Source organism: Arvicola amphibius, chromosome 5 (genome assembly GCF_903992535.2).
Source record: "Arvicola amphibius chromosome 5, mArvAmp1.2, whole genome shotgun sequence".
NCBI classification, from domain to species: domain Eukaryota; kingdom Metazoa; phylum Chordata; class Mammalia; order Rodentia; family Cricetidae; genus Arvicola; species Arvicola amphibius.
Window position 1 is genome coordinate 16,225,800 of NC_052051.1, and position 24,845 is coordinate 16,250,644.

General features: G+C 44.2%; 1 protein-coding gene across 1 annotated transcript in view; it reads left to right on the forward strand.

Annotated features, from left to right (window-relative positions):
- Ptprt (protein tyrosine phosphatase receptor type T) overlaps positions 1 to 24,845 on the forward strand; it is a 784,117-nt gene that overhangs the window by 60,646 nt on the left and 698,626 nt on the right. The window contains exon 3 of the mRNA XM_042055120.1: positions 15,264 to 15,535. Coding sequence (XP_041911054.1) covers positions 15,264 to 15,535 — 272 coding nt within the window. The remainder of the gene's footprint in view (positions 1 to 15,263; positions 15,536 to 24,845) is intronic.

A 24,845-nucleotide genomic window follows, 5' to 3' on the forward strand; every position in this document is an offset into this window, starting at 1 on the left:
ACCATATATACATCTATGAAATTCTCAAACCCAAAACAACTGGGTCTCTCTGCTCTGTCTTACTACTCCTTTACTCAAAGGCAAGGAAGGGAGATGTTGTCATGTTGATTTGCGGCCAGAGTCCCTTGTAATACCACTTGGCAGGACAGTACTGGCTGTCCTTTTGCTCCGGGCCCTTTTTGTCCTCAGTTCCACTCACTTTCTCTGTCAGCTCAGAGCAGATTTCGAACCCAGTGGAAGAATGAGGAATTAGGCAATGGCAAGGACACCATCTCTTGACTGCACTTTTGCCTTAGCCCTCGACTGATTTTTCTACTTCTTGCTTCCTGCTTTTTTGCTTCTTCAGTAGCCTGGCTGACCTGCCCCTGGTCCCTCCATATTGCTTAATGCTATCCAGCCCTCAAGGTCTTTTCGTGGACTAGAAGACACCAGGACCTAAAATTGTACTTCTCTGCTCCTTAGGCTGGAGGTTGCACTCAGACTCCACCAGTAAGAGGTCTGGAAGGCGGAAGAGCCAGAATGTAGCTGAGAGCAAGTGCCTGTGTTAGGGGTCAGGAGCTAGAGATCTTTGCTTCTGTTGGCTGTCTTTCCCGGCAGTCACCCAAACAGCCCAAGTTGGATTTCCTGTGATCCCCCTACCCAGGAGTTTCCTTTGCAAGGTAGTCCTGACTATCATCCCAGTCTTCCCATAGTTGTGGAGAAGTCAGAGTAATTCTGTGAAAAATCCACTATTGTAAACATGCAGAATGGCTTTTGTTGTCCCAACAGGACCTTATAGAAGCATTGCTCTTTATGAAGTGAGTATTTGTCATATCTCAATTCTTTTTTTTTTTTTTTTTGGTTTTTCGAGACAGGGTTTCCCTGTAGTTTCTAGAGCCTGTCCTGGATCTAGCTCTTATAGACCAGGTTGGCCTCGAATGCAGAGATCTGCCTGCCTCTGCCTCCCGAGTGCTGGGATTAAAGGCGTGTACCACCACCACCACCCGGCTTCATATCTCAATTCTTATAGACATCCATTGGCTCCTAATTGATGTGCCATCCCTCAGTCTGTTTTGTCCATGTCCTTGGCCCTCATGTTCCCATACACTAGTTGGGTAAGGCTAATAAATGGTTCTGGAATGGCTTGTGATATTGCCTATGAAACAGAAGCAAGGTGGAGTTGGATGCTTATCGGTATGATTTTTGGCATCTAGCTCTAGAACTAGCAGCTTTGGGAGGACCACACAGTGGATTGAGGAGAAGCAGATAAAAATACAGGCCGAGGAATACATCACACCCCTGGCTCCATCAGTCATTGAGTAGAGTACCTGAAAATAGCAAACCTTAAATAAGGTTACCATCTGAAGCCATGAGGCAGGCTTTAGGGTCCTGGAAAGTTTATCACGAGGTCCCCTTTCCCATTTACACAAAGAAGGTACTCAAGGGAATAAATGCTATTGTGTATGTCTCCATCACTCATTCTGTGTACATGGTGCTCATGAACATTTGATGGACACATACATGAATAATTGAATGGATGAGTGACCAAATGAGTCAATGTATTTAAGGGTATGGGAGGATCCGAAGTCATCATGAGCAAGAATTTCTACTCAAGATGGCAAGGTTGGTAGGCAGCCATTGTGTGTGACTTTCAACTCTAAGGTCCAATATATCTACTTTGGTCTAGGCAGGTAAGACACAGGACTGTTTTAATATTTGATACAGGAGATAAAGGAAATGTCATAAAATCTCAGGTGGATAAAGGGTTGTGTTTCTGTTTATGGCATGGGACAATAGAACCAGAGGGTCTGGTGTTCAGGAACTCATGGTAGAGATTAGCTTGAGGGCCTTTGGGGATCGTAGCCACTTCCATTTTCCCACAAAGTTTTCCACAAAAACAACAAACGCAAAAGGCCATTGCAATAGCATCAAGTAAGTCACACACACTTACATGGGATTGGAGAAAGTGTCCCCTACTCTATGACTAATTGGAGTAGTCACTCAGTAGCTTATGTGTAGATGGGCTCTCATTCCTCTGTGCTCCTCTAATAGAGGACTGGAGCTAGTGAAGAATGGGACAGGCATTGCCATCTAAGGAGCAGTACCCCCATAGACTCTCAAACCCTCATAGTTTTTAATCTCACCCTTTTCTCTTGCTTGAGGTCAAAATTCCCAATTCCAAGGCAAGCATTAGCAGGTGATTGTGTGGCACACTACTTCTTAGGAGGTGTGGTTTTCACAAGTGATATGCTGTAGCGGGCTAGTAGAATGTTTATGAGCATGGGGGCTCTATGTATGCCATCTGTTCTCGGTATCATGCCAGACAGTAAGCGTTTAGAGGATCAAAGAGCCACCCCTCTGCAACCTCATCATAGTTCATGATAACAATGGCTAGTTATAAAGACCTTAGCCTTTGCCTAGACCTGATCTAAGCCAGGGGTCTGCAAGCTGCTGTTCATGCGTGATGCCTGCTGCCTTTCATTTTGCATAGCCTTAGAGAAGCTACCTGTGAAGGTTAATCGGCATTGTTGGTTTTCCTGCGTTTTGAATCACCTGGGAGACACACCTCTGGACATGTCTGCGAGAGTGTTTCCTGAAAGCTGTAGCCAAGGAGAGAAGTCCTACCCTTTAAAAGGGGTGGCACCATCCCGTGCCTGGGGTGCCAGGCTAAATAAAATGGGGGAGGGGGGTGGGGTAAGCCAGCTGAACACTGCCATTCATCTTTCTATAATTTGAGAATGTGAACGTAGTCAGGACCAGACTCTCAGACTCTGGATGCCGTGCCTTCCATGGCATTATGAATTGTATCCCCTCAAACTGTGAGCTGAAGTAAATACCTCTGTGCACCTAGTTGCTTTTCTGTCATGTATTTAGCCACAGCAGTGAGGAGTATGACTAATACACCAGCTCATCTCTTCATGTATCTGTTGTTTGTTGTGTCTGTCCCATTTCGCCACTGCAGTCGAGTAGCTGTGACAAGGACTTTATGGTCTTCAAAGCCTAGAATACTGACCCTTATACCCGTTGCATAAGACATGTGTCAGCTTCTTCTATGAGCTGTTTCACATGTTAATTCAGCTAATCCTTACACAAAGCCCATTTTACTGTCACCACTTTAAGTACTAGGAAACAGAGAGAGTGCCTAAGTCATTTGTCAAGGGAAGGGCTTGCGGATGTGGCAGAGAAAGGACTTGACTGCCCATATCTGGCTCCAGAGCCTGTTTCTTAGCCACCTTGTGCTTCTCACAGTTAACCAATAAGATAAGAGGATCTCCTGTGTACGAGGATTTAGGGCACGAGACACATGTGTCTACCTGCTTTCCAGGAAAGCATTTACAGAGAAAATCTGACAGACGCCGTGCAGGCTTGCTCTCTTTGTCCTTTTACAAAGCACAGGACTCACTGATCTGTGTTGTTAAGGAAAAGCTGAAGGAACTGCAGAAATGGCTGAGTCTGTAAAGTGCTTCCCACCTTGGCATGGAAACTTGCGTTCAGTTCCCCAAACCCATGGGCAAAATCTGGGTGTGGAGGCACACACATCTGATCCCAGTGCTGGGAGATAGAGAGAGCTCCCCAGAGCTCAGTGTCCAGCTAGCCTCGCCTAATTGGCAAACCCATGACCAGTGAGCATCCTGTCAGAGACACAATTGGTGGCACCTGTAGAAGAACAAATCTGAGGTCATCCTATGGTCTCTGCATCTAGGTATGCACACGCTCTCTGTCTCTCTCTCTCTCTCTCTCTCTCTCTCTCTCTCTCTCTCTCTCTCTCTCTCTCTCTCTCTCTCTGTTCTCTCTCCCATCTTAAAGAATGGAGTGAAATTAAGAAATTTATTCACAACCATATGATTTATTTTATAAAAAAGAAATGCAGAATCACAAATGCACGGGCTTGGATAATGCACCATTCACGGATACTGCCTGGGGAAATAATCATTGAGGGGTACTTCAAAGCATTGAAAGATGAGCTAAAAATCAAGAACTGAAAATGGGCAAATCATGGGATAAAAAGTCTGCTAAGTCTCCCTGGGGGTCGTCTACAGAGGTCCTGTTCAACCTGCTCCAAAGCTCCTGAGGAGAATTGTCATCGTGGCAAAGTGACTCTGATTAAGTCTCTTGGCTGTTTTTGCTCGCAGCTGTCTTTCCAGGGCCTACAACAGTGTCTGGTGTATCATTCGAGGAGCACACGATACATTTGTCACACACAAAAAATAATCTGCGGTGTCACCAATGAACAGGCAGCCCTATGGGAAGGAGAGGATGCCTGCTCCTCCCCAGTGGCACATGGGCATAGCTTCAGAGCAAACCAGACCTCCATAAACTGTTACCCCTCATTAAGCTTTCTCTTCAGGACAACTTTACTAACTGCAATCACAAGCCCAATTAAATGCCAGGAGTCTGTAGAAAATACCTACCTGTGCCAGGAAACAAGACTATAAGGAGGCACCTTGAGAGTTTGTGTGTAGTTGTCTATCGACAGCGGGTGCTTCCTTTTCTTACCCCACCTAACTACTTTTTGGTTGTTGTTGTTTTTTGATGTATCACTTCATAATTAAATATCCCACACCCCCTCTAAATCTGATGTTACATCATCTTTACAAAAATCATGAGGACTGTCAGATATCTTTATGGGCCTGAAGGTTTGCATTTTTAACCAGCGCTTGGTGATGCTGATGTAGCTGCCCAGGAACCACAGTTGGGGACCCACTGGCAAAGAGACATGCTCTTTAGGGGTCTGTTGAGATGGCTGTCTATGGCTTCGTGGAGTTTCCTAGGACCTTTGCCTGTATGAACAGTGAGAATGGTGGGGCCTACTTACTCTGCATAGGATCAGCTATCTTATGGTTGGCACTCCATAGGAGGGTTCACAGATGCTCCCAGTGGCCATGAAATGATAGTTAAGATATTAAATGTTCATCATACATTCAGTTTTTACAATGAGGAAGTGAAGTGGGTACTACTGTTACCTTCATCTCCTCCATTTTACAGATGAAGATGGGAGTTTAAGGAAGTTGCCAATGGAGGCACAGCTGGGAGATGGCAGGGCTGGGATTGGATCTGACAGTCTAAATCGAGTCCGTTGTTCCTATCTTCCATTATTTCAATGACTCTGTAGAAGAAAAGAGGCAATAAATGGCCCTAGTGATGTTGGCCAAGTTGCTTGAATTTTCTTTGCTCTCATTCTCTCAGAAAAGGAAATAGCTTTCCCCATCTTATGTGAAAAAAGAAATACCTTTTAGATTAAAAAAAAATAAGCTGTCTGGATTAATTGGATAACAGCTGTCAAACTTTTGTAGCTCCTTAGAGGATGGTGAAAGAGGAGGAATAATTATTGTGCTATTTTCCATGTAGACCCTAGTACATTTGGGGGAGTCAATGAATGTCTAATGATATTCTTGGTAATTAGCACTGATGGAAGAGAGATTGCTCAGGCCAGAGGAGAGGACTTTCTAGAGCTGGGCAGTAGAGAAAGCTTTTACAGTGGATAACCAGTGGCCAGAGACCTCGTGCCCTGTAAGAAGTATGCAGGCCATGGCTCAGGGAAAAGGGAGTGTCTCCAAGCAGGTGAGTTTCCTGTGGCCCCAGGAGGAGACAGGGGCCAGGACAGCATGTTGATTTTCCTAAGTTCATAGGCTCCTGGCTTACCAAGCCTGGGCAATTACAGCCCAGTTTCTTCAGTGGCTTACTAAGTGGGGCCAAAGAGCAACTGCATTAGCCTCACTTAGAGGCTTATCAGGAATGCAAATTCCTGCCCTCTACCCTAGACTGATTGCAGGTTGAATCCAGCAAACTTTAAAAGGATTTCCAGGTGCTCTGGTTATATTCAACAATCCTGGACTTACTCTTTTCAAACTATACAGATCATCTTAGAATCAGATACACAACGAAGATCAAGTGTTGGCACTGTGGCTACGTGGCTCTGGGCAAGTTACTGCACCTCTGTGACTGTCGAGTTTCTTCCCTATAAGCCAAGAGGATGAAGGGAAAAGATTACTGGTGGCACTGAGCAAGACTGAGACTCTTTTACTTTCTGGCTTTGAAACAGAAAATTTTATCAGCGTGGAACATTCTGTTTCCCTCTCACCCGCCTGACATCTCCTTCATCCCCTCAGTCCTTCACATATTTTTTTGCTCAAGCTGATTGCTGCTTTCTTTCTTCCTAATTCCCTCTCCCTCCAGTCGAGTCTAGGTTAGATACTCTACCATACACATACCTTACTTATCGTAAGACCTTCCAAGTTTTGAGATTGCTTTTAATTTTGCTTTGGTTTCTAGAAGGTGAGATATTAAGTGCTGTTTCCTGTCCTCCTGGAGTGTCAGACACAAAGCAACTGGAGGAGGAACATTTAAAGTTTCTGAATTTTACTAGAATACTCATTCTGGTGGATTTCGTGAGGAAACTGGTATAAGGGTTGGATTGCCATGTGGAGGAAACTGAGGCATGTAAATACTAGAAGTCTTCTACAAGTTATGGACACAAGACAGGAGAGTAAGCTTTGATATTTGAGGACTGAGGGACAGGTGCAAATTGGAGAATATATAAACCTTAGCAGAAGTCTATTGGCTGGAATGCCTGTTGACAGAGGCACACACTCACCTTCAGTCTTCATGCCGGGGGCTGCTGGATATTGAGCCAGCAATTGTGATAAGAAGACCTCCCTTGGGCTTGGGATCTAGGTTAGGAGCTGACTGAGCTTGACTCCCTGAACTGGAGATAACTGGATCCCTGAGGCAGCTGCCAGCCAGTCTGCCCTATGTGGTGAGCTCCTGGCCAGTGAGGGAGACCCTGTCTCACAAAACATAGATGACATCTGAAAAATTATGCTCAAGAAACGTGCACACACAAACACACACACAGAGTAGAACACACACACACACACACACACACACACGTGAACACACACACCCATACACATGAACATACACAAAGAATTCCTCCTTCTATCACCAGGACAGTATTTCTGAAAGCTCAGAGAAGCTCTTAGCCTTTGTTTATTTATCAGATACAAGGTTGTGGACCTCTCTGGGAAATAGATGGATGTCCTTCCCAGGGGGAAAACAAACAGGAAACACAGCAAATGTCCCCGTCTGCTGACCTTGCCAATCACGGGAAACCTGGCCAGGTTGCTTTCAGACCAGTTATTGTAGGGAACATAAAAGCATCCACTGAGTGGGGAAGTAGGTGGTGACACCGCCTGTCTCTCCCAGGTCTGGCATTTTAAAACTTGGGAACTAATAGCGATGACCCAATTTAGTAATGGGAACGTAAGGCAGCATTATTTTAGCAGGCTTAGTCATCTCTTTGTTTTGTTCTCTCTCCTTATTTCTCTCCCTCTCTCTCTCCTCCCCCTTTTCTCATCCTCCCTCTCTCCCTTCCCATTTGTTCCTTTCCCACTGCAAATATAATAATTCAGTGTTTTCTACAGAGCATGCCATAGTCGAACGTTCTGTGAGTGTAATTGGAGCATAAATGTAACTAATCAAAATATTATCATGCCAACGGATGTGTGAAGAGTTGGGAGATTTAAATCTATATCTATTTTAGTTCCACGTCACTTCAGTTTTGAGTGGTAGACACAAAGGACTTAGCCCAGTGAATGTCAAAAACAGTTTGGGGTCTGACACCGTCTCAGCCACAATGCTCGCTTTTCTCTTTGTGCTGTAACAGCTTGCCAGGTGATTCCATTGTCACTTGTTCTTCCTACTCTTCGCCCCCTCGACTTACCTGTGCCAGCTCCCCAGACTAAGGTCAGATTACCCCAGGGAGTGAGTTTGTGTCCACTCCTTGCCACCGAATCTAACATGCCCAGGAGTGGCCTGAACTAGGAGCTGTAATAACAGTGGCCGCTGCTTAGGTTTGAATCTCAGCTTTGGTGTTAACTGTGTGGCCTTGAGAAAGTTTCACTGCTCAGTGTCCGTTCCCATTTTTTGTTTAAGAATGGTGATGATAGTAAGTACCTCATACGGCCGATTTTAGATGGACTGCATGGATGCAAAAAGATTGGGTAGTATGTGTTTGGTACAGTTGCTAAAGAGAGAAAGGAATTCTTGCACAAACAGACACACACACACACACACACACACACACACACACAGAGAGAGAGAGAGAGAGAGAGAGAGAGAGAGAGAGAGAGAGAGAGAGAGAGAGAATATATTGTGTTTATCCCAGAATAGATTAATGGAGAATGCCCTTTTCTTCCTGTTCTTCCTCACAAGGAACCCAGGAGAACAGTCTAGTTAGCCATATTTCCTGACTCATCAGTGACTCCTGCTTTAGATTTTGTGAAGGGGTAGTGTATGTGTGTGTTTGTGTGTGTGTGTGTGTGTTTGTGTATTGGGAGGGGGAAGTTATAAGTTTCTTAAGAGGCTTTATATATGTGCTTCATGCTTTGTTCTGACTAGTGACAGCTCTTTCTCTTCCTTTCCCAACCCTGCATCTGTGTCCTACCCTTCCCGTGTTTTCCTGATTCACACCTCATCATAGCTCCTTGTCATCCCTCCCAGGCCTCTTCCTCTCCTCATCTTCCTTTCCTTTGCCCTCTTTTCTTTAGTTTGTTGCTTTCTTCCTTAACCCTGTCTCAGAGGTAGAGTGGTAAGGGTATCCCTAGCCTTTTGGAACTTGGCAAAAAGCCCAAGTGCTTATGGATCCCTAGCCCGAGTCTGCTTGAGTCAGGGCACAGAGCATGGGGCGTGGGGAACCCCTCCTGTCACACATGAAATCCAATCACCTAGATGCACTCCATTTTTAAACATTATCCACACCTACATGGATTATCAGATAACAGTTTCTTAGGAAATTGCCTTAACGAATTTGCATATGAAATATATGAATCCCAGCTCGCTGGTCTGAATGGATGATTACAGAAATACTTATGACTTGTTCACACAAACTGACTGACAAAATATTCACAGTGTGCAGTTCCTTTGAAATTCCAGGATCTATTTTCCTTGTTTTAAATGCATATTATGAATCCATTAAGCTGTAATTAACACCCTCCCCCATTTTCTGGTATATTAAAAGAGAAGCCACTTTCTCCCCCCACCTTTTTTTGACACATGGTAATTAGATTGCTTTCCCAGATAATATGGGTAATACTGAATGATATGTTTGGGACTGTGGCTATTGGTTTACTGTTATGTTTTTGATCAGCTGATCTCTGACATGCAGCTCAACCATGAGGAGTTGAGGCCCCAGGTTGGTCTGTGCACCAGTGCCTCACTGGAATGCTAAGTGGTTTTTAAACCAATTCCTGGTGTGTAGGACATCCTCCGTGTCACTCTACGGGTTAGTGTCACCGGCTACTTGCTATCTGCTGTCAAAGCCACCTTCACCAAGTTCAAGGAGTGTTCATCCTTCAGTATTCACCAAAATGAACGTCAAAGTTCCATTTCACTTTGCACATCCCATTTTATAGATGAGGCCGCTGAGGGTTCTGAGAAAGATGAGGACTTTCTCAGAGTCACATTTCTAACGAACAAAAGACCCGGAAGGAAAACTAGAAGCCTGGTGAAGATCCAGCACCCTTTCCGCGCTGCTCCAGCTGCTTGGCTTTCAGCAGCTCTTGGGCATCTGCCTCTATCCTTTCTCCCTTCACAGGTCCTGGCGCGTGAAGCTGGCAGCCCACCTGTCTTCAGGGACCCCTCGTGTTCTTGTTCTCAGAGCTGCAGGCCCTCGGTTGCCAGTCGCCCAAGCACACTCATGTAATCTTAATGAACAACGTGCAAAGCCATTAAAAACTCAATTAGGACTTTCTTTTTACTGCCGACGTGAGGAAATGCATTCCTGAGGTGCTCATGTGTAAACACAATAGCCGCCATCTGCTTCTGAGAAGCGCGGTGCCTCCAGAAAGGGTATCTGTGAGGCAGACACATCAGTAACAGGGCGCTTATCAAGGCCTTATTATGCACGGAGAGGGAAAACACAAAATTTATGGCCAGCCAGAGAGTACTTCCTGGTTTAATTCCACGATTTTCAGTGTTGTGTATAATAACTATGAGGAAACTAATACTGTTTTATGTTCCTTATCACATTGGTACTTTCTCTTTTTTTTTAGGGCAAAGGAAAAGACTGTATTTACAGTCTTCCTCTTTCTTGTTTTTTTGACTGATCTTGGCATAATGACTGCCTCATTTTTGATCTCTAGGAAACCGACAGCCTTGGGATGATATTAATTATGCCAACCTGTTGATCAAAGAGGGCCCCACTGCGCCGCTGCAGAACAGGGCTCTCACACTTGAATCATCTTAGAAATGGCAGGCCTGGGCTCAAAGGACTCAGAGATATGGCTTCTTGCTTTTCCGGAGGGTGTGGCAAGACCTCTCATGGAGAGGGCCATCAGAACATTATCCCGTGTCCCGGAAGACACTACTCCTGCCTTTCTGGCTGTCGTGGCTTCCGCCTCTGTGCCTTTGCGCCTTTCCTTCTAATTCAAACCACCCAGGGTTGCTTCTCGTATGGGCATCCTGACTTGCAGCATCTTGTCACTTTGCTTTATGCTTTCAATTCCTTTAATAAAGGGGCTGGAGAGAGATAACGGGTGGTCTTCCCGAGGAGCCCAAATCATGATGCTGCTGTGGAAAGATAAACCTCAAAATTCCATTGGCTTCATAACCCAATTATAGTTTATTCCTTCGTAAGAATCCCTTTGTGTCCAAACTGAGGCCCTGGCAGGTGGTTGACCTACAGTGTAGGCATGGCTACTCTGGCTCTTTCACTATGGCTCTACCATCTCCTGGATTCTCGAAATCCTGAGAATTCAGTGTGGTTGGGATTAGAGAAAGGACCGGTCACCCCCATACTTTCATGTATGTGTGCACTGTCACTGAGGCTCTTGATAGAAATGTGGGTGCAGACTGTAGAGGCATGCAGGGGTCTGAGATTCTCATGTCTTGCAAACTCTTGGATGATGCTGAGGCTGTGAATGAAGGACCATTTGTTAGGAAGTGAAGCGGCGAAGATTGGAAATAACCAAAAATAGTCCTTTTATAATTACTCAATTTTAATACAAGGGGAGACAAGGGAACTTACAGAACCAAGGGTCCAGCGAAGCGGTGAGCGCGGGGCAGCGCAAAAGAACGGGCCGCCTTCCGGCTCCCCAATCCTATTTAAGGGGAATGCTACCCCGCTGGAGCAGCCACGCCCCTGAACGCAGGGATTGGGCCAGCTGCCCCAACATCTCCCCCTTTTGTCTAAATAAGACAGATTTAGAAACCAAATACAACTATATATAATGGGAACAGACCATATAAAATTACAAAAAGTAAACAATATCAGGCGAGAAGTATATAACGAAGAATTTTTTTAATCACTCTACTTTGGGAAGTCTAAATAATCTAGAAGGTAGCTACCATTATCTAATCTTTAACCCCATCAAAGATCTGAGAAGGAGAGTAAAATTATCAAAGTAACCAGGAAGCACAAACGAGAAACTTTTAAAATGTGCAACAGAAGACAGAGACAATTGACTACCTGGGCAACCACACGAAGTCTTGATAGCAATGTTGAGGCAACCAACTTTGGCTGAGGCCTGAAAAAACCTGACATACCATTATACAATGGCAAGGAACCTTTAGTAGAACAATCCTATCCTGTCTTGGCAAGATAAGACAATTTTGTTTTATCCACTTATGGATATTTTGTAGTTTAGTCAGTAATGGAGGTATGGGCTTTTCTTTGCCCCAAGGCCAGTTCTGCCAAGTAGAAGACAAACTCCCAGTGGAGTGTCTTTGGTGCTCAACGTTTTCTCGGGAGTAGAGCATTGTTGCCAGGAGTGATTATGTCTCATAAATACAAAACTCTAGGTTAGATTAAAGGCCATGTTCTACAGTTCTTCAAAGAGGTTGAAGATTATGTTATCTATACTAAATACAACCTCTAAGTGTCTAAAAACCCTGATTGTCCTAAAAATAAACATGACCAACATATAATTTTTAACACTTATGTAACTGTATGACTAATAGAATAGACAACTGTGCAATAAATGAAGACAATGATTTTCAAATGTAAACAGGGTCCTTACATAAATAATATCTGAGGTAGAAATGTACAGTGCAATATGGTAAACAATGTCATTACATAAATAATATCAGAGGTAGAGATGTACATTGCAATATAGTAAACAATGTCAATATAACAATTGTTTCAAACAGAGGTAGTATCATACTCTCATACAATGTTCAATATATCAATATACAAGAATCAACACTCATATAGTTTTTTTTTTAAAAAAAACAATAACTCACAAAAATCAATTATTTTAGATCACCAGTTAATCCCTCCCTCCCCCCTTTATATATATATATATATATATATATATATACACATATAGATATACACATAATTTATACCCCTGAGTCCATATAAAGCCTTTTACAACCCGACCACCCTATACCAGCCACCAATTAGTGTCCTTAAATCTGAGGGTAAACTTTGTTGGGGGGAGGGCGTCGTCATCCAAGATTGCTGCTACCCCACTGGAGCAGCCACGCCCCTGAACGCAGGGATTGGGCCAGCTGCCCCAACAAGGAAGAGAAGATAATGAAGGATGGATGTGAGCATGAGAGGGAGCCAGTTGTTAAGGATTAAGTATGGAACAGGTGCACACCATACCCGGACTTCTTTGGAACAGAGTTCTGTAGCCCCACTGAACAATATTTTTGTGTCCAGAGTTGTGTTAGGCTGTACTAAGTAGGATAAATGCCATGTTCTCTGCAGGCTTGTTCAGCTACTGACGCTAGGAAGAAGAGAAATGGGAACATGAGCTTCTGGAAGGAACTTTCCCTAGTTTTCTCTGCCGTGGAGTGTAAGAAGATGCAGGTACATGTGCAGTGGTGTAGATTGGCAGGTGGACAGGAGCTGAGTGTATCCAGAAGCCGTCATGCAACCTGGGATGGAGAGAGTTCAGCATATTTCACTTCTCGGGCTGCCTCTCCTCCTGGGAGATGCATGGCTGCGATTGGCAAAGAGAGCCCACTACTCTTTGTGGCACTTGTGGGCCATCAGCCCTCTGTCAAGGAGACCCGTGAAGAACCTGCATGCAGACTAGCAAAGGCAGGTGTGGGTGTTGACTCAGTCTTACCTCTGAGCCTCAGTTCCCCTTTTAGGGATTTGCTCCTTGCTAGCTCACTGGGGGCTTTTGATAACCAGATATCATCTGTAATAGGGACACATCTTTCCACTTTGGCTCAGTTATTGCCAGGTCATGAAGGAGGGTTCTTTACACTACTGACCACTCTTGTTCCTCTTCCGCTGGATAGTAACCCAGGAGCTGGGGGAGTTTTCTGATTGGTAGATTATTAAAAATCTGACTGCAGTTTTCTCTGTCCTTGTTATTTGGCTTCCTTGTTGAAGTTTTTGTTTGTTTATTTTAATATGAGCTTATTCTATTTCCCCCAGTCATCTCCCTGAAGAACAGCTTTTCCCCTTAGGAATCTGGATTGAGTTAGGGATGATTTCAGGGCATCTGGTTATTTTTTTTTTATGCTTGAATGTGGGGAGCGATTGAAGCCTAATTTATCTTCAAGACTGATATTTTCTTTAATCCAGCTTTGTGGACGATTGTATAGAGGCTTTAAATATAATCTCCCTTCTGTGTCCACTTGTAAATTTGTTCAGAACCCAGGAGACAAGGTGCAAATGGTTTGTACTGCCTAAAACCCCAACAAGATATGGATGGCGCAGCCTTATTCCCTTGCAGCTCCATAGTCTTTCCGGTATCAGGGTGAGCAAGGCGAGTTATGGCTACCGAAGCAGCTCATTTTGCCTGGGGATAAGGGGTCTTAAGATTTCATTCAGAATGAAGGTTTTAGTGGTCGCAGTAAGGTTTCAAAGCAATTCTGGTTTTCAGAATAGAAAACATTTATCCCAGCATTAGTGGAGTTTATCTACTGTGTTTTATGGTGCATTTTATTCAGGAGACTCATAAGACTTTTAAGTTGCGGAGTTCAGCCTCCCTCCTCAGTTGGGAAATTCCCTTTGATATCCCAGTTGGTGCAGCCTTTGAGGAGCCACCTGCAGTGGCTCACTTTGTCCCTGGGCGGTTGATTCCATTTTGCACAAATTTCACTCGTTATAAAAATCTGTTGCATAATGAGCTGAGCTGTGCCTCTTCATTGTGATGGATCTGCATCTTGTTCTCGGGAAGCTTTATCAACTAGCCACTGTCGCAGCGATGTTGTAGGGACACTCAGGAGGAAAGCGGTGGCAAACAGCAGTGAGCATTGATTCTTATACTCACTGATCCATGCATCGACTGCAGGTTGACTGATGTGGGCTAGATATGTTGGCCGCATGGCTGTGCTCCTTGCTTTCAAGTGGTGGGGCTTGGCTCTTTCCTCAGGGACTTCCTGTGTATGTTAATTCTTAATCATGATATCAGCTTCTTATCACCAAAATAGTAGCGACAGAAGATGCTTGTCTTCTTGATTCTGTCTAGAATGGCACCTTTTAATACCTGTGTGGCTTCTATTAATAAGTCACATAATGGAGCCTGGTGTCAAGAGATAGCCTCTCATTCCACAGAGGGAACTGTAAAGTCTGTGCCAAAGGACTTGGATCCAGAGAGAGATATGGAGCAGGAGACAATTTCAGTTTGTCATGGCAGCTGGAAAGAGGCTCACTCAGGTCTATAGCACAGCCTTTGATATTCTTAGGAGCAGTTATAGTTATTAGAAGGAGTTATATGTTCTACCAATAGATACCTGCTATTAGTATGAGTCTACAAGTACTCACTTCGCATTCCTCCTTGAGCATCTTAGAGTTGATTCTCATACTTTTGGGAGGGATATATTTCTTCCACAGATATGCTCGATTTGTATACAGTCTCCTTTAATATGGAGTCTCTCATGCTGAGTGCAGATGGAGTCTGTCTGTATACAGGACCCTCCCATATTATAGAGTTTCTGCCTCAGCTGGGACAAGCCCCATCTTAGGTGAGGTTATTTCTCATCCCATGTTGCCTGTAGGGAATGTGTTTGACTTCCTTCTGAGGTTCTGCACTTAGAGATAAGCAATCTACCAGGTAGAAATGCTCCCTGTATAGGACCATTGATCTCCCGATCTCCTCATTCTTCCAAAGCCACCATGAGGAGGGATTTTTGCACCAGTTATGGAAATCCTTCTCAGAACTCTGAGATGGGATGTGGCTTTCTCAGAGTCTCCCTAACCTGTAGCTAAAATGGGTTTTCATTTCCAGCCTCCCTATTAGGTACCGTGTATGGGTGCGACACGTTTTCAGAAGGGCATTTTCTCTCTTTGTCTCTGTCTGCTACCCACTGTGGGTCTCTAGGCTCCTTCATGATGGTGAACAGCTCCGGAAGGGCTTCTGGCCAGAAAGCGCATCTTCTTCTGCCGACACTGAAGGAGAATGACACCCACTGCATTGATTTCCACTACTACTTCTCCAGCCGAGATCGCTCCAGCCCGGGAGCCTTGAATGTCTACGTGAAGGTGAACGGTGGTCCCCAAGGGAACCCTGTCTGGAATGTGTCTGGGGTTGTCACCGAGGGCTGGGTGAAGGCAGAGCTTGCCATCAGCACCTTCTGGCCTCATTTCTACCAGGTACGTAACTTAACCTTGCTCTCTTTCTAGTAGCTAATGCTTATGTATCTTTATACCCCTTGCCTTTCCTAGAGTGGGTAGATCTAGAAAGGACCTGATTTATTTACTCATTCAGCTCATGCTGAAGACACTTTTCCAGGGATGCAGAGGGGACCCAGCATAGCCCCTGTCTCCCTGGAGGTCATCAGGAGGGGACCGATGTGTCGATAAGCAGTGGCAGCATAGCAGGGTTCTTGTGGAGACATGCAGACCCTGGAGTCTCTTGTAAACTAACAACTGGATTCCACACATGATAAGGGTGAGGTCCGGAGAGGTAAGCTGACTAGTCAGGTGCAGGTTATTTGGTTGAAGGGGCAATAGAGTAGTGCTTAAGATGAGAAGACAGCTGGGCCCAATTAGGAAGGTTGAATTCAGATAGATTGGAAAGGGAGGGGAAGACATTTGAAATATCTGGGAAAGAGGATCATGCAGGACACAGAGCATGAGAAAGTAAGAGCTTTTGAGGAATTTGGAAACTACGTTTTCTTTCTTTCTTTTTGGTTTTCTTACTATTGTTTGTTTTTGGTGGTTGTCCTCCCACCCGCCCCCATTTTGGGACAGGGTCTCACACAGCCTATCCTGGAACTCACAATACATCCCTGGCTGGCCTTGAACTTATATCAATCCTCTTGCCTCAGCTTCCCAAGTGCTGGAATTCAGATGTATGTAATCACGCCCAGCATAAACTAAGACCTTTAAGGATGTCTTGCAGAAGAGACATACAGGGATGTCTCTTATAGAACATGTAGGTCACGGGGGTCTGAAGGCCAGGCTAACAAGCCCATCTTAGAGCAGTGCTTCATAAACCTCCATTTGGGAAGGAAGGACCACGTTTTCCCAATTCATTGCCGATCAATACTTCTATAAGACACTTTAAACTATGTTGTTGTGATGCCAGGTTTTTATGTCCGCTTGGAACCCCATTCTAACTTGCCCCACTCATCTCACTGTGGATGAAGACAAGTGGAACAGACCCACACGGCTCCACAGGGTGTTTGCAGGGGTACAGCTCCAGACAGGTGCTAGTCGAAATGATTGAGAAATTTTCCTTAAAAACGCATCTTTAGCTAAAATTTCCATATCGTTGAATTGATGTGTGTTTACGTGTGCAATCTAGTGCCTTTTCTAAGTAAAAACTACTGTGTTCTGCATTCACCGCCATCACCCATTTTTAGAAAGTCTCCTTCATCTCCCGAGCTCCCTTGTACACCCTCTCAGCTCCCATTCTCACTGATGAAAGTTCTCAAGTAAGGAAGTGCCACCCATCTGCATTTTGGAGACAATGTCTGGTGTCTGAAGCAGAAGATAGACCCAGGGGTGGCAGACGGGTGGCCAGGGCTTCCTAGATGGCCCTGAGTTCCACACCCAGTTTGCAGCTCTTTCAGCCAGTTGGTGTTCGGAACCCAGTTCTCTCCTGCGCTTGCTTGTTTACGTTAACGAGGCAGTTTTAGCCCTATTTTTTCTTTGCTTCGGCAACTAAAAGTCAGCATTTAATACTCAATTACCTTCAGTACTTAGCCTAGGTTTTTGCCACATCTATTTCCCATTTTATCTTCAGTGGCTTGTGATTTGTCTTTAGAGTGACGGCATTGTCCTCTCTTAGGCCTTTCCTGTAATTTCTCTAGAATCGGAGGGGAGAGAATGATGATGGTCACGATGGTGATGCTGAGGGGATGGTGATAATAATAATGATGATGATGGTGATGACACCTACCATTTATTGAGTGCTATGTTACAGGTACTGCACAAAATAGCCTTTTAGAAATGCAGAGGTGAGTCAGGCAGAGCCTGGCTGTCTGGTAATGAGTGTGGACTACACTCATTTTGTACACTCATTTTGTACACTCATTTTGCACCTACTCCCTCTGTGAGAGCAGTAATGTCTTAGCAAGAAAAGTGGCTAAAAGAGAATATAATGGTTTTAACATGTGTATCATTAACACTGGGACATTTTTTTTTTATTGGAGATGTCTTGAGAAAGGTGCATTTGGCCTCCTTAGTTCTTTGTCTTTTCTCGCCTTGCAAAGAGGTTTTTAAGTAGTACCAGGTCCACACACCTTGATCTGGCTTCACGGTGTCAGATATGTTTCAGAGTTCACAGTATTTGCAATTCACAGGGTTATAATGTCTGTATTCACTATGTTCTTTGTAAGTCACAGCCATCACAGGCTCTCTTCCTGGTGCACCAGATACTCGGACTGTACATTTTACGCATATTCACAAGGTGTGGCATAAATTAAGGCTATGTATTATATCTGACCAGCTCAGCTTAGCTTTTATCACTAATTTACATTATAAAATACCCATGTGACATAGGTTGTTTCAGCGCATGCTGGGTATCTGAGTCGCCCTTGGGATATAACCCCCCTCCCCCAGTTTTGTACCGGTACAGTTTCATGAATGAGAGGAATTCTTTTTGCTATCTCAGGAAGGACTTGTACTAGTTGTTTTGTGAGATGCTCTTTGGTGAAGGTGAAGTGGTCCAGGATTTGGGAAAACTCTGTGGTATCTCTATCTAGGAAGCAAAGCCAGCCAGGGAGGATTCTAGGGAGCCAGAAAGAAATCTGTATATTGGTATTTAATCTACTGTCTGCTATGGAAGTTTGACCTTTACCTGACTTTAGCATGTGAACATCTTAGCATAGAGGTTATATCCTAGAGAGTGGTACCTCAGCTTCCTGATTTATCTGAGATAGCCAAGGTTTATTCCCCTTATCTTGATGAATTCTTGTGCATCATGGGGACCATTTGGGATTGCTAAATTACACAGTCCATAGAGATTTGGAGCGTGTTTTTGTTTTTTGGCACAAGTAGTTTTGGCTTATCCCTTTTGTGCATCAGACAGAAAATGTTTTAGTTTGGTGGGCCTTAAGTGTCTGTTATCACTACCTAACTTTTGTTGCGCCACGAAAGCAGACATTCACAATATGTAAATGAATAAATGTAGCTGATCCAATAAAGTTTTATGTGTAACAATGGCTGACGGCCGAGTTTTTGATTTCCGGGCCTTAGTCTGCTGCACTCTGGTGTGAATCAGGCTGAGATGTATTACGAAGTTCAGCAGCACATAGAAAAGCATTGGCACATCTCGAGCCACAATTGAAATTTCTGGTCTGTAGCATTCCCTGTGTACCACTGAGTGTGAACATCTGCTATCTCCACACACTCACAAACACTCCCACTGAGGCCTTAGGCTTCGATCAGACAACCTTTTTTAGAGCCTACTGTGAGTAGGTGCAGGAGAGGGTCATGGCTTGAAGTATACTAAACAGGACAGTTGACCCAGAAAAGGGACCATCCCTCCATTTGCCCTGCTCTTTGATGGAGATTGGGGAAGAAAGGATATTTGATGAGCTCCCATCTCCCTGGCCCTGTGGTAGGCCTATTTCTGTATCCCATGTACTTGTACAGAAGCTCCCTGTTTTGGCTGGCAGCAGCTCTAGCCTTCCAGCATAGGAGACATTATTAGTAAATCAGATTTCCCATAATTCTGACTGAGTTCTCCAGCTCCGAGCTCTGCATCCTCTGTTTTGAGGAAGCATTACATCTATTCTGGAAACCTGCTGTTCTCTAACTGTGGGATGCTGGCTGTGCCCCATCATCTATCATGTAGGGTTCCAATTGTCTCACATGTAAGACAGAAAGAGGAAACGGTGGGTACCAGACGTGGTCTCTCTGTAATGTAAAGTAGATCATATATGGAGAGGCATGTCAGGCTTGAAGTGGCTGGAAGGAGGAAGGAACAGAAATAGAGGGAAAAGAAGGGAAGGGAGGAAGCCATCCCTGAAGAACGGCACTGCTTTGGTGGGCTTGCCATCTGCGGCCTCTGGGTTTTTTCTTAGGTAGGTAGCCTTGCCCAGAGACTTCCAAACAGCTTCCATCACCCTCACATTCCCTTGGCTCCGAGCTTTGTGAGGACGAATCACTTATGTGTTGGGAGCAGTGCTGGAAAAAGCACGTGTCACCCCTGTCTACACTCAAGCCATTTCTGGGCACTCACAAGCACAGTTGAGCACACATAGACACCTGAATTCCTGTGTCTGCCCAGATTCAAACACTCAAATATGCATGCTCAGGGGTAGACTAAAGAGAAAGGGGACCCCTCAAGAGACTAAAAGATGGGAACAAGACTTAAGGCTCCACTCCTGTAGTTAGATCGTGAGGACAGAGTCAAATTTGGATTTCAACATTGCTGGGCTTTGGACCTTATGGGTTTGTGTATTCATTTATTAAAGTCATATTTCACAGTCCTAAAATTGACTTTAGCTCTGTAATAAACAAAAATGTCATCTTTCATGTTATTGGACTTTTGACAGCTGGGCCCTCAGCAGGGCCCCAGGTGAGAAAAATCCCTTTGCTGGCCACACACCCCACCCCACCCCTGTCTCCCTGCCCTGGAATGCTGGTTTAATGACTGTGAATCTTTGTGCTTCTAGTCTATGCAACTTTCCAGGTAATATCAATTCAATTTCATATTTTAGTGGCTCTGAACTTATCTGCCCTAATATTTAGAGAAAAAATAATACCCTTACTAATTTTTCAGTCACCTTCCTGCTCTTCTCTCTGTTTCCTGCGTTAGTAAAATGGCCTTTTATTCAGCCCTGAGCAGTGTCCATAAACCCTTGAAATGAAGGACTCACCTGACTGGTGGAAGTCTCCTCAGAGCTCAGTCCCTTTCTCAGGATCTACCTGGCCCCTGGCACTTTAGGTTTAGCATTGGCAGTGACAATTCAGGAGGTTTTGTCACACCTGTACACCCTCCCTCTCACCCTTTGACTCCCACCCTATCTCCTGTCCCACACTCGAGCTCTTTCTATTATGCCAAGAATGTTCCTCTGACGGAGTGGGAAAGAATGTCCCTTGATTGTACTCTAAGCCATCTTCCCACAGAGCACTCTTGCACCCCTTGGAAACTTTTACTGTGTTTTCTGCAGAAGATCAGAGAGAAATCTTGGGTCTCTTAATCCGTGACCTGATATGTTCACATCCTTCCCTGAACATATGCATCACAATTTATTTTAGTTTAGTGTAATCCTCTCTGAGTCTCTCCTGGGAGTTGCTTCCCGGCTTTGACTCTGCACAGAGGCAGGTTTGAACTGGCCTGCATAAGCCTCCTCTCCATATCTGCATCAGCAGGTCCCCAGCGGGGCTTCAGGCTCTCGATAGCTGTAGTTGACGGCAGAGTCCTTGCAGCAGCCTTGAGGCTGAGGGATGTTGTCCTTCACAGAGCTTGAGATACTGGGACCAGGCCTTCCACTGTGGTCTTTCATCCAGGGTCTTTGCTTCTCTGAGTGTCCTCTGCCCTTCTGGGCACGTGGCCTACTACAGTATTCCACCCAGCCGCACCGCCTCCCTCCCTGCTCCTTAGAGACATCCACCTCTGGAGTATTCTCAGATCTCCACTCCTGTCTCCCTCTATCATGTCTCTCGTTTTCATGACCTAAGTTGGCCATTGTTTCTCTGCTCATAGCTCCGAGGTGGACTTTTCCTTTTACAGGACTTTAACATCCTCCTTTGTAGTATCTGTCCTTAGAAAATGGCCCTGGCTAAGACGTAGCCAGTGATTGACACCTCCCATCCCAATGCAGAGCTGTGGAGCAGTCACTGCGACTCAACAGAGCAGGGGTCTTCTGAAACACCTCTGAACATCTTCCATGACACTTAAGAGATTTGCACTCATTCCTATTTTATCAATTGTGATTATTCCTACTGAAATTACTTGCCAGATTTTTGGGGGAGAGTCATGGAGGAAGACTAATCATTCGTTTTCTTGGCTATCAATAATTCTTTGGAACTCCCCAAATAACAAGGATATGCTTCTTTTAACTGGCATAAATATTACGTGTCTTGTTCTCAGGTTGTCATTTGACTTTTGAGTTTTTTTCAGACTCTTGTTAACATAAGAAACAATCTCTGACAGCATAGTTATTAATATGCATTGTATAATTTAAGAACTTGATTTTTATGGTTGTTATTATTTTCTAGTTTTGGGAAATTTGGTTTCAAAAACATATAAAACCAAACCTATACAAATTTTATTCTTTGGGAGACTTATTGGTGTGACACCGTAATTTAGCTTATGATCACTTTATAAATCCATGAGCATTTGAACAGAAATTTTGATTTCTCAAAATATTTAGTAACACATTTAGGAAAAAAAATATATAGTTGCCGTATTGGTTTTTCTATTTATCGATCTATTTGACTGACCAAGAAATAGATCAAAATCTTTAGATCCCATCATTATTTTCCTTTCAAGTCTCTTGTCTTGAGGGACTTTGAATACAATTTTTTTTCATGGTTTATTATATATATATATATATATATATATATATATATATATATTTCCATCTCCTTCCCTCCTCCTCCCCCCTCCCTCCCCTCCTCCTCTCCCTTCCCTCCCCTCCCCTCCACCCATACCTCCCCTCCCTCCTTCTCAAGGCCAAGGAGCCATCAGGGTTCCCCACTCTATGCTAAGACCAATGTCCTCCCAACTCCCCCCAGGTCCAGGAAGGTGATCGATCAAGCTGAGAAGGCTCCCACAGAGCCCCTCCATGCAGAAGAATCAGAGCCCAGAGCCATTGTCCTTTGCTTCTCAGTCAGCCCCCGCTGTTGGCCACATTCAGAGAGACGGGTTTGGTCGCATGATCCATCAGTCCCATTCCAACTGGAGTTGGTGATCTCCCATTAGTTCTGTCCCACCGTCTCCATGAGTGAACGCACCCCTCTCATTCCTGACTTTCTCCCTCAAGTTCTCGCTCCTTCTGCTCCTCATCAGGACCTTGGGAGCTCAGTCCAGTGCTCCAATGTGGGGCTCAGTCACCTTCCCCATCTGTCGCCAGCTGGAGGTTCCCTCACGGTCCTGATTTTCTTTCTCATGTTCTCTCTCCTTCTGCTCCTCATCAGGACCTTGGGAGCTCAGTCCGGTGCTCCAATGTGGGGCTCTGTCATTTTCTTCATCTATCGTCAGGTGGAGGTTCTATGGTGATATGCAAGAAATTCATCAGTATGGCTATAGGAACTGGTCTTTTCAGGCTCCCTCTCCTCAGCTGCCCAAGGAACTAACTGGGGGCATCTCCCTGGAAACCTGGGAACCCCTCTAGGGTCAAGTCTCTTGACAACCCTCAGGTAGCTCCTTAAATTAAGATATATGCTTCCCTGCTCCCATATCCACCCTTCCTATATCCCAAGCACCCCATTCCTCCGAGCTCCCCCCGTTCTCCCCTTCACACTTTTCTCTCCCCATCTTCCCTTGGCCCAGTCTTGCCCAACCCTCAAGTTCCCAATTTTGCCTGGCAATCGTGTCTACTTCCAATATCCAGGAGGATTGCTATATCTTTTTTTGGGAGTTCACCTTCTTATTATCTTCTCAAGGATCCCAAATTTATAGGCTCGATGCCCTTTAATTATGGCTAGAAACCGAATATGAGTGAGTACATCCCATGTTCATCTTTTTGGGTCTGGGTTACCTCACTCAGAATAGTGTTTTCTATTTCCATCCATTTGCCTGCAAAATTCAAGATGTCATTGTTTTTTACCGCTGAGTAGTATTCTAGCATGTATATATTCCACAGTTTCTTCATCCATTCTTCCACTGAAGGGCATCTAGGTTGTTTCCAGGATCTGGCTATAATGGTCAATTGGTCAATTTAGTCTACTTAATGGTTATATTTTTCAGTTTGGCTAAAAATCTACTTTGAAACAATCCCATTATTTTTTATAACAACTGTTTTCTGTTCGCTTGCATTTTCCTTATTGTGTCTTTGTTCCACATGCTATTTGTAAGGTTACTGAGTTATTCTGCCTTAGGTGTTTATCTTACTGCATACAATTAGATTTTGATTATTTAGACATTCTGGGTGTTTTCCTCTATTTTAACCCATTTATATTTATTGTCAAAACAGAAACATTTTTTCTTGGGTTTGTCATTTTTTATATCACAGTGTGAATGCTTTTCTGCTGTTTCTTTTGAAATATATTTACTTTATATTCTTTATTTTCTTTTTGTCTGTGGATTTTACTTTGGTTTTTCCATTGAATCACTTAAACTCTCTCTCTCGCGCACACACACACACACACACACACGCACACACACACATACACACACACATCCTCACACAGAGATACGCAAGTTGACACCTGCTTCTTTATAGAACAATTTCTATAGTTTTCCCCTTTTGCAGGATGAAGAAAATATCATTTTTATCTATGCATGCTTTTTTTCAGATCATGCACAATCCCATTTGTTAATTCTCTCTGAAGGACCTGTACATTTTTTGGAAAACACTTTTCTAGAGTGGTCATTATGCAGAAGCCACTATGTTGCTGTATGTCTGTCACTCCCATCATCATTTCATAGAACTCTCAGATTTGACTGATGATCTTAGCACCAAGGAAACTCTCTTCGCAGCTATTTCCACCTTCTCTTCCTGCTCTCTTAGTATAATCATTAGAGCTCTGGGGCCCACTGAAAGCTCTAACCTTTAAATCCACTGGCCTGAACAACAAGGTTCCCTGTGGAGATTTCCTATTGATCTCAGCACCTACTTTATTATCCAACCACAGGCTTGAGCTGAGTCTAGTGATGGGACAGGGGATTCATCTTGGAGGTCATCACTATGGTAGATATGAGAAACGATTATAGGCTGAATTAAATATTAACACTGATACCTGACTGGCTTCGACAAACAAATGGCTGTGATGGAAAAACAGAGGCATATTTTAAAAATTCTACTAAGGTAGAGTCAAAAAGAAACTGAAGATAGGGATGAGGTTGAAGGAGAAGCCCATATAGGTGCCCAGGACTCCAGCTAGGATTAGTGGGGAAGGAATAGCACTATATTTTAGGAGGGATAACCCACTGGGTGTAAAGTAGAACACTGAGGGAAAATAGACTCAGAACTGTTACATATAGATTGCGTATGAGGAAACTTCATGATATGTATAATAATTCAGGGCCATGAGCTGGTTAGATGATGCTGATTGATGCTCTGATGAAAGACATTGGTCACAGAGCTGGGCTTGGTGTCACCAATGAATTGGCAGTGGCTGAATCCACTAATCCTAGCTGGAGTCCTGGGCACCTATATGGGCTTCTCCTTCAACCCCATCCCTTATTTTCCGTTTCTTTTTGATTCTACCATAGTAGAATTTCTCAAATATGCCTCCGTTTTTCCATCTTTTTTATTAGATGGATCATAGGAAGCAGTCTCATCCAAAGGGATGGAGAAGAAGGAATGCCTATAAACTTATGGCAGGATGGTTTGTAGAT